Consider the following 10645-nt stretch of genomic DNA (forward strand, 5'->3'; position numbering starts at 1 on the left):
AGATCCAACATGACATCTCAATTTTCATCCTCTCCATTGTCACTTATCACATTGTGGACATTGGCATCATCATCATAATCAATGGCTTCTTTGTTGATGTTTTCATGCGTTGATGCATCGATGCCGCCACCTCCACCGGAAGCACCCCCAATGCCACTCGTGTTGCCATCGAAGCCACCTCCCATGCCACTCATGTTGCCACCGAAGCCACCTCCCATGCCACCAATATTTCCAGCGAACCCACCTCCCATGCCACCGAAGCCACCATCCATGTTGCCACTGAAGCGACATCCCATGTTTCCACCAAAGGCACCACCCATATTTCCACCAAAGGCACCACCCATGGCACCTCCCATCATGTTCATGTACCCGCCCATTCCACCGCCCATGGCACCTCCCATTCCTCTCCCCATCATGTTTCTCATGAGCATTTGCTTCTTCATGATCATTTCATCGCAACAAAGCTCGACATATGCCTTTGCTTTGGGGTCGAAGCCACTTGTGTCCATGAACATAAACTTGAGTGCCTTGTCCTCCACCATCTTGAGCTCTTCGACCACCACCTTTCTCTCCCCAACTGCCGCCAACCTCTCCTCATCCACCGCCCTCTTCTCCTCGGCCGCAGCCCTCCATCGCTCTACCCCCCTCTCCTCCATTTCTTTTAACTTCAACATTTTTACTTCGGCATACTCTTTCCTGGCAATGACAATGGCGTCAAATCCTTCTTTAAGATCATTGTTTTCGGCCTCGGACCCTTTACTTCTTTACTTCCATCCGGCCTATATGATTTGGTCGCCAAGTGAGGAGTGGGGCTCCTTCTTCTCTCCTCACCACCACCATCACCATCATCCTCATGATCGACAACCAAACTTTCTTCTTTGTAGTATCAAAATCTTCTCGATTCTTTCACTTCTCATCCTTGATATCTTAGTAGCAATGATGGAAAGTGAAGGCTTTTCCTTTCTTTTTCCTGTTCTCTCCGTTCTTGTTTCTTTCTTAGAACAAGCCTTGTAGAATCATTTTCTACAAGAAAACAACAAAAGTACCAACATCAAATTAGGAACATATGCATAATACCAAGCAATGAAGGACACAAAACTAGCAAGCAATTACCATGTCACTATCACCACAACCACTAGGATTCATGCGATCAACATCAACAAAGCAACCCACCCACTTTTGGCATTTGCCGTTAATGGTGCCCCAACATTGACGAATAGAATCCCTTGATTGAATGTGCCCACTAGTGTTGCACCCGTTGAAGATTTCTTGATGCGGTCCCAACAGGCGGTGGCGGCTTGGTCAGTCCCCACTGATGCATTAAGAGAGATTCGCTTCCACGCGCTGCAATCAACACATCATCGGCGTTGGTATAATTTGCGGTTCTTCCGTTGGCAATAAACCCCTTGTCGTCCATGTCGAGATTATCATAATCAAATTGAGTATCATATTCTTGTGATGCATACTCTTGAGAGATAATCTTCGTTTGCGACCTATGCCGCGCGCATGAATGCTTCGTCATCAAGACTACAAATGGAAGTACACACAATCTCACATTCTATTCATAACAGAAATGAAAAGAACAAGCAAAAAGAAAAAAGGTTTTTTTTACCTTAGTGACATTTCATCGAGCACGTTGGAAGTGGTGGCCGCAGGTGTGGCCAGGGGTCTCCACCATGGCCGACAACGTGGCTTGCAGTGGCGGAGGAGGAGGCGACCCATGTCCGGTGGTAGTTGTTGCGGTCGTCGGTGGCATCGAATCAGCCGAAGTAGCCCGAGATGGAGCAGCGGCAGGGTTGCGCGCCACCACCACGGGTTTTGGATGCCGTTTGCTTCTTCGTCGGCGGTGTACCGGTTCCCGCGCCGACGACCTGCCGGGATGGGGCGAAACCGACGGGACGGGATGGGGGCGGCATGGCGGCGGTGGGGGAGGGATCGAGGAAGGTCGTAGCGCTGGTGGCAGCCGCGACGTGGTGGCTCAAACCGACAGAGGCAGCGACGAGGTCGTCGGAGTCGGCCATGGGGCCTGGCGGCGGCCAGTGGGCGGCATGTGGGAGGCGGGTGGGAGTCGGGTGGGAAGATGGAAGTTTCATATTCAGATTTGGCGGTTGGGGTTTGGCACGCGGCTGGGCGTTTTACATCACCAGGCGGCTGGTGATGCAAATTTGGATCTCCAAGTGTTGTATTCTTGGAGGAGGTTTCACCCAAAGTTCCCGGACGGCTTCGTCAACACCCTGAAGAAGCCGGTCTTGTTCTCAGAGACCTTCTTTGGCGTCATGGTGGCGGCGCAGGTGCAACTTCTAGACGCCCGACGAAGTTGAGGCGCACAATGGCCAAAAATCGAGCGATGGTACGGTGGCGACCGAGCGGGTGCGACTTTCAAGCAGAGAAGCTCCAAACCGCGCTACGACGGTGGAACTCCAAACACGTCAGATCTTAGGCGTGGGGCGACGGAAAAGTGGCGGCTCCGATGACGGCAAGGGTGAGGAGGCCGGAGGCTGTGAGGACGACGATGAAGAAGCTTGAATCCCGTGGCGACGACGGAGCGGCGGAAATGCGACGGATACGACAGCGGCAGGGGTGTGGAGGTCGGATCTGGCGGCGACGGAGTGCAGCGGGGTCCGGTGGGCGGGCGGCATGGTGCAACGGGAGGCAAGGCAGCGACCTCACGGTGTGTGGGGGAAGTGAGGCACTGTCAGTTTGATGTTCCGGGCTGCTGGCCGTTTTACATCTGGCGTGGTCAGGTAATGTATATTTGCATCACTTGTGATGCATTTTACATCAAATGTATAATTTGAGTAGAATTCTTTTTGCATCTACATCATGGAGAGACGTTTTTTTAACACGGTACAGACGCAAGCGCTCATATACACACGCATACACTCACCCCTATGAACACACACACGCACACCCTATTTCTATGAGCATCTCCGAAAGACTGAGGGGGTGTTTGCTTGCAAGAGACTAGACTTTTCTAGTCCCGGCGACTAAAGAAAAAAAACCTCCAGTAGATTCTTTTTCTAGTCCCTTTTTCCGTTTGGTTACATAAATACTAAAAGAGACTTTTTTTAGTCTAGTCCGTATAACCAAACACCCCCTGAGCCGTGCATCGTCGGAAATTTTGAAATAAATCTAGAAATAAATGTGAGCACTAGGACTTAACTCTAGTGGGTTGGAGATATCACAGTCCCTCTAACCGTCCAGCCAGGTTGGTGCGCATGGAGAGATGTTTTTGAGATATATATTGCGATTATTTTTACACGAGAACATGGGGTAGTCAGAAAGCATTTCCCTTTTTTTTACACGAAGAAAAGGATAAATGTCGAAAAAGGCGTAACAAAAGCTCCGCCCCACTTTCCCCCAATGGCGCAGTCGGCTCACTCCCACACGAGCACTCGCTTACCCTAGCTTCAACGCCAGCGCGCACCTCCGCTTCCCTTTGTTCGACGATGGCGTCCACACCGCCGCCGGTAATCGGCAAGGCGGGAAACCTCACTGTCTTCATCACGCCCCCGGCCACGCCGCCGCCAGTGGATACCCCGACCTCTCGTTCGGCCGAGTCGCCAGGATCTGAGTTTTCCACCCCCAATTCCACTCCCCGTTCGGTGGCGTCTCCTGCGTCCCCGCCGCCAGAGCATATAGCCACATCGCCTCCGCCGGCCAAGATGGTCTCGCCGCCTCCGCCGGTCAAGACGGTCTCCCCGCCACTGCCGCCAGCCAAGCTGTTCCAGGCCTCGCCAGTGCAGGTGCCTCCGCCGCAGTTCGAGAAGGCAGAGGCTAGGACGGATGGATCGGCGTTCGGCTTCTTCTGGGACGCGGTTTTGCGCGTGCAAGAAGGTGACCCGGGAGAGTGTTTGGTGCGTTAAATTTGTATATTCTTTTGATATGTGGTTTTGATCTGTGTGTTTTTCCACTCCATGTGCAGCGCACGCAAGCTTGGATGAGTACATTTCGAATTGGTTCGGGCTGGATCAATCCAAGTACCAGTGGGCGCTCAACGACTATTACGAGAGCACCGGAAAGGTTCTTGCCTTCACTTTCAACTCTAAAATTTGTGCTTCTCTTGTATTGTTACGCTCACCCGATTGTCTGATCTGTATCCGGGACTTCGATTAGATGCAAATTTACGGTGGTTTGGGGTTAACTCAGCGAAGATCCATATCTCCTGTGCGTCCAACTGGACTGCACTGTCCTTGCTTCTGTACGGAACTGGAATGCTGTAGCTTATTCTTGTGAGGCTAATTCTTGGTGGTAGACAATTAGCTGTCACCGGTTGTGATCATGTGTGTGATTTAGTGCCATTTAAGGTTTGCAAAATGTTGATAGAGACGTGCTGTCTGTTCGGTCGTGTGCTGCCAAAAGCTGTTTTGGGGAATATTTGCAAGTTGCAACGCATTTGAATGGTGGTTGTGCTTTAGGGCGTCCCCTTTTTTCTTAGGTCAGATCACTTAGTAGTCAGCTGTGTCTTCACTTTTGTTAGTGTTTTGTAGAATTTTTCTGTCAGAGGGTTTTTATTGAACTTTTCTGTCATAGTGTTTTTAATCCATGTTTATTCCACGGCATCTCTTTCTTTGTGGATGTAGTTACGGCTTTCTTTTGGTGGTCCACCACGTTTGGGCTTGATTAAGTATTCATGGTAAGAGTTGTAAGCGTGTGTTGGTTTAGATTGGATTCTGCAGCTGTGACTTGTGTCTTGATGGTTGTGACTTGTATAGCTTTATTGATGCCTCAAATGGGCCTTTGTCATATATGGTTGTACTTGAAAATGAATTTGAGATGCCATCCATCATGCTGGAGGATGCGCAAATGACGTATTATAAAATCCAAGTGAGGTACAGAAAGCTTCATCTCCTAGAGAAGCTGCCGATTGATCTTAAAATAAGATAACTGTAATTTCCACACTATGTGTACTTGTTCTTTTGAGATTCACCCGCACTCCACACTTTGAAACTTCACATTGCTACTAATATGTTAATTTTTTTCTTAATAATTTCTATCTTTTACCACCCTGTAGACGGGGATTAGGTCATAAAATTGAATTGCTATTTAAGGCCGTCCACGCCAATTAGTAAAATAGTAAGAAATTGTTAGCATGTGATTATATGTCCATTTTTATAGTACAGAGTTAGTATGCATCAAGATGTGACAGGCTTGCTCTTTCTTGTTATTGGCTTCTTTATTGTGGTATAAGCACATTGCTGATTTTCAACAAAAAAGTACCTTCTGGTTATTTAGAATGATGCTAGGCACAAATTCGTGGTTGAATATTGGATGTTGTGAATTGGGAGTACCTTTGTACTATTAGACCAAGTGCGACCTTCCGTTTGAACTTCGTGAAAAATGTCAGGAATTATGTCCATGCATCTTATCTACCCATTAAAGCTGCTTACAGTTATAGCTGCATGCTATTTTTGTTCAAAACTCGTGGAGTGTGTATGTAAAAATCATTTATCGACATCATCTGTATTTGATTCTGTATCAACTTGCAGTAGCAGTCGGTGTTGTTCCGTCTTTTTTTTGGACCAGTTTGAAGCATGCAAAACCTTTCATCACAATGTTCCACAAACTCTTTGTAAATCGGATTATCTCACATGGTAATTTCATAGGAGAATTGTAGGCCATCAACTATAAATTGGATTTTCTCCACTAGGGCTTCTTTCCACCCTATGATCTCTCCACTAAACCCAATATGAAAAGTTCTGGAAAAAATTGAAATCTGTCATGGATGTTCATGAAGACATGAAAACTACGCTAACAAATTGCTATGCGGAGACGCAAAACTTGTTTATTTTGTGTATGGCGCATTGGTGTGGGCCTAGATCCACAATGGGATAACTACGGTGCTGAAGATAGCCAGACATTGTGGCTGCAAGGGATTGGGTAGACATTCGTTGAGTTGGGAAACCGGGAGAGAGTAGGTTGATTATTCTTGCGTGTCTCAAACATAGATTCATGACATCCTTGTATAGTGGATGCTAAAGTCCTTTTCCTTTCCTAACACAATGTAGACTCCTAATAGACTAGACTTCAATCTTAAAACTTCCTAATACATTACTATTTCTAAAAGACTCTCTCGCCCTTTCATTCGCTTGCTGTTGCATATCCTTGATCAACACGGGGCGTCCTGTTATTCCAATACACCCATAGCATTGGCTTCTTGCTGGCAGGCCGGCTGCAACTAAGTACCGAACCACCATATGCTGATGTCCATAACACTACACCCCACCTGGACAAGCAGCTTATCCTCAAGCTGCAGGTGGCGGCCATGGTTGCAGCCCACTGTACCCCCATCTACGTGGAAGGTTGTGGCGCAGGTGCCTTGTATTGTAGATGTGCACATAACTAAAATTTATTTTTGGTTTGCTTACTTCTACTTCCTGCCAGCTCTTTAGAAACCAAATGTATGGCTCCTCCGATGCTTGTTTAGTACATGACCCATGGAAAATTTGTTTTGCGGAAATACCTCTTATTGACAAGAAATATGGAGCCTCCTTTCCTTTGATGCCGGAAATCCACATTGTCTGGCATATATCCTTGCAAATCTTCAGGATCGAATGCATACATGCAGCTTCCTCTTTTTCTAGTACGGTAAACAAGTCCAAGCGGGGACGTTGGTTTCTTGTTCCTCATGATCCTCAAGCCGAATAAAAGTCCATGGCCATGGGCATGATTCATCCAAATTGCTGGCAGGTGCCGACCCAGATGTCTTGCCTCTGGTTGCCTTTGCAAGAACCGTCAATTTTAAGTTCGCCAAGGCGGTTGCTGTCGCTGCTGTTATGTGTACCACAGCTGCTGCATCTAGCTTTCCTGCTGTTAGTTTGGCTGCACCTGCCTCTGCCGCTCTCCACGCAACTGTTTTAGTGCTTAAATGTGTTTGCTTGTGGCGGCTGATCCGTTGCTGCTTGTGCCTTTGAAGCCTCTGCTGCTTCTTGCTGATGGGCCGCCAACACCACTGCATTATGTCGTGTCACCACTGTCAACTTGGCTCTGTCAATGTAGCACTGCTCAATATAGGGATTAACCTAGTATCACGCTCACAACAGCCGTCGTAGGTGTTGCGACCTTGTCAACTCCTGAAAGCTCGTGCTGCATCATGGTCTAAACCATATTTGATGGAGATCATGATCTTTGACTTTACTGGAAAAATTCAATTGTCTCCCCTGCTCCATATGGATCAAAGACTTAATGAAGCACATTCTCTGTGATAGGGTAGATACCATGCTGTATCATGACGCGAGTGATCTTTCATGATATCGTCTTGGCAGCAAAAGCCATTGTGGTCTGCTCTGATACGAAATTTTGTGATCCTAGATCCACAACCGGATAACTACCATGCTGAAGCGTGGGATTGTGTGGGCATAGGGTTTATTCTGAGTGAGTAACCGGGAGAGGTTAGATTAATTGTTCTTGCTTGTCTCAAGCATAGATACATGACATCCTTATATAGCGGATGCTTAGGTCCCATTTCCTTTGGTAACACAATACAGACCCCTAATAAACTAGAATCATTCAATTCTAAACATCCTAAAAGACTCTCCCTTCAGTTTGCTTGCTGTTGCATGTGCTTGATCAACACGTGACCTCCTGTTACTGCAATATGTCCATAGCATTGACCTTCCTGCCATCCGGGCCAGTTGCAACTGAACTACCATAAACTAACATCCACAACACACTTGCAGCCATATATCTGCACCAAAATTTGCAAATATCCGTGTACTAACATGATAAACATCTCTGAAAATAACTGCGAGGATAATTGGAGTGGAGGTGCAGCAGCTGATGCATTTGCTGTACAGGGCATTGCCAATATTACAATGTTGCAAAATTAATTTGTTTTAATTGTTGGATGTCACACTAGTCCAAGTGTAGTGTTATAGTGATAGAAGGGGAAATATTATGGTTTTACTAGAATTCTCTGATTGAAAGATGTGTCTACAATATGATTGGTTTTTGAACTAGGGTGTTTTTGCTGCAGCCTTAATTTATGTGAATTGAGCTGTTAAATTTAGGTAGAAAGATATCTCTGAAAGATGTAATTTTCTATTATAGGATGATGATAGTGTCTGTTTGGACTTGCAGAAACTATTTCTATAATTGTTTAGACACAGGAAAATAAAATGCCATACTCTGCGTCTCATACTTTAACTACCTTAAGCGCCAAGTGCAATTCAGCACTTCGGATTGGTCATAACATGATAAAATTTGTAGCTGCCTCTCTAGATTCTATCTTCACTGGTTTCTTACAACCACGTTTGTGTAATTGCCAAATTGGTTCTGCATTTGTGCTGTTACTATTATACAGAAAACCATTGTTTATGCATTCCTGTATGGTGTACCCAAGTAAAAGTGTCATCAAATGAAGAAATAGAACTAGAATTTTACCGGTTATTTGTTCCGTAGGTTTGTATCCAAGATGCATTATTTCATGTTCATGATATTTACCACTGGATATAAATACCGAATCGAGTTTAGTTTATTGATTTTAAAAGCAACATTATTTAATTTTGTTCTCCAGTTAATTAACATTTCCCTTGTAATTATGTTCTCCAGTTAATTAACATTTTCCCCACTAATTATTGGCAGGAGATGGATTCGGGCAAGGCTGCCAAGACAACGGAGCTTAGTGGTAAGATGCAGAAAGTGTAGTGATATATATTTACGCGCTTGTCGGTAGCCAAGCTGCTATGTGTAAAGTTGGATTTGGAAGTGCATGGAAGCATGAAGGTCGTTGCCTCTTTTGCTACAACTAGCAGGATCAATCTGCCCGTGTCAAGGTATCAAGTCAGTCGAATTAACGAGTGTAAGCAATTTATTTGCTTCCTAAATTGTAGTCCTATAATCCTTTTCTGTTTGTATCGTGGAACACATTATGTTTGCAATGGCAAGCATTGATCTGTTAGAATGTTTGCTTGTGCAGTTCATAGGGTGTCAATTTTAATCTGCATTATCCATGTCACATTTGACCGACATTTGTGTTGTATCCGTGCAAAAAAAAAAGGTTATCTATCTGCTTTCGTGTCTTATTCAACTATTAACAATCTTATACAAAATGATCTCCAAAAAAAAAACAATCTTATACAAAATGGATTAACCTTTGCTGTCTGTTCAGCGATTTGCATATGTACCTGAATTCATCTTATTTTTGGGCCTAACGTAACTAATGGACATCTGATCTGTGCTGCAACTACACAGCTATGGTGATACTGATGCAAAGTGAAATTAACATAAAATTAGTAAATAAAATAACCATGTATGTGTGCAAAGAGTAATTAAATCTCACGTTACAAAATTAATACTCTCTGAATATTGGGATTGGGTGATATCTATATTCATATCTGATACTCCTATGTTCTGAAATACTCAAGATACATATGAATAGAACCCCAAAATATAAATCTGTTATTACCAGGTTAGATGGTTTTGATGCATACTTGTTTCAGTAATAAATTCGATTTCCTTCCTATTTCTTATGACTTTCTTCACTTCTTCAGAAGGTAGAGGTGAGGGGAGGTCTAGCGTGTAAATATTTCCTCACGACAAATTGAAAATTTCATTTGGTAAAACAACATTTTCCCTATTGGTAAAACGCCACACACCTGGACTAGTCCACAGGGATGAGAGGTAATAGAAGAAGAGGAGAAAGGAAAGATTGAGAGAGATTAACTAAGTACTCCCTCTGTTCCAAAATAAGTGTTGTGGTTTCACGACACCTATTTTGGAAGTGGGGGAGTAGTATATTTTAGTTTGAGAGTACTTGTACTATTTTTATTTCTAAGACATTGAAATGTTTTATTACCCTGACCTCTGCATGTTAGATACATATAAACAAATTTATCACATTGTTTACTAAAAAGAGATCAAACCTTTTTACAAAGGAAAAGTAAAAGATCAAACTTTGACATTGACCAAAGGAGGACAATTTAAACACATGGACCAAATAGGATGGTCATTGTCAGCTAAACGCTCTTATAATTCCTTTATAGAGGGAGTACTCAAAAGCTATCACTTGCGTCATCCAAATCCAAAACACTAATAATAATAAACTTGTGATTGAGTTTCTTCACGCCAAAGCTTCGTTGGCTCCTTGTACTGCGGCTTCAGTAATACTGTTCATATCATAGCTAATTGGTAGACACCTGCATATAAGAATACACTTTCTTTTATCAAAAGACGATAACGTTTGTACCACTCTCTATGCGATGATTAGTCGGTGAAATTTACCTGATCTGATTGAGGCGGTGAACAGCACAATCACGCACGACGAACACCTGGTACACTGGGATCACCGGCTGGTACACTATGACCGGCGCTACTGGCACCAGGAACACCGGAGCCGGGCGCGCCAGACTCCTCTGCATTGCCGCGTTGGGGGCGACATCTTGGTTCGCACGGGTGCTTCCGGCAGTTGTCGTAGTCGAAGACGTTGTGTCGTCCCCGGTCGACGGCGGTGACAGCGAAGGCGCCGATACGCTCCGATGGATGAGGGCCGGAGAGAGGGGCTGCGACGTGCCGTCCGGCAACTTTGTGGACAGCGAAGGCGCCGACGCACTTCGCCGCTTGAGCGAGGACAGAGACACCGGCGCCTCGGTGGGCGCCGCGACCGGCGTGCTTGGAGCGGGAGTGAAGAGCGCCTCGGGGAGCGGCG

The 10645-nt window shown here is 45.2% G+C and overlaps 1 protein-coding gene across 1 annotated transcript; it reads left to right on the forward strand.

Moving 5' to 3' along the window:
- The first annotated feature begins 3337 nt into the window (after nt 1-3337).
- On the forward strand, nt 3338-9009 carry LOC119363963 (proline-rich receptor-like protein kinase PERK2). The gene is made up of 3 exons (XM_037629346.1): nt 3338-3837; nt 3926-4023; nt 8584-9009. The coding sequence occupies exons 1-3, from the start codon at nt 3450-3452 to the stop codon at nt 8644-8646; spliced, it is 549 nt and encodes a 182-aa protein (XP_037485243.1). The 5' UTR covers nt 3338-3449; the 3' UTR covers nt 8647-9009.
- The last annotated feature ends 1636 nt before the right edge of the window (nt 9010-10645 follow it).

Source organism: Triticum dicoccoides, chromosome 2B (assembly GCF_002162155.2).
Source record: "Triticum dicoccoides isolate Atlit2015 ecotype Zavitan chromosome 2B, WEW_v2.0, whole genome shotgun sequence".
Classification (NCBI taxonomy): Eukaryota; Viridiplantae; Streptophyta; class Magnoliopsida; order Poales; family Poaceae; genus Triticum; species Triticum dicoccoides.

Bases quoted from the DNA above. Each gene is read 5' to 3' on its own strand.
- LOC119363963 (XM_037629346.1), top strand. From the start codon at position 3,450: ATGGCGTCCACACCGCCGCCGGTAATCGGCAAGGCGGGAAACCTCACT. The intron at 3,838-3,925 runs GTGACCCGGGAG...CTCCATGTGCAG, and splicing joins GGTTTTGCGCGTGCAAGAAG to CGCACGCAAGCTTGGATGAG. The intron at 4,024-8,583 runs GTTCTTGCCTTC...AATTATTGGCAG, and splicing joins ATTACGAGAGCACCGGAAAG to GAGATGGATTCGGGCAAGGC.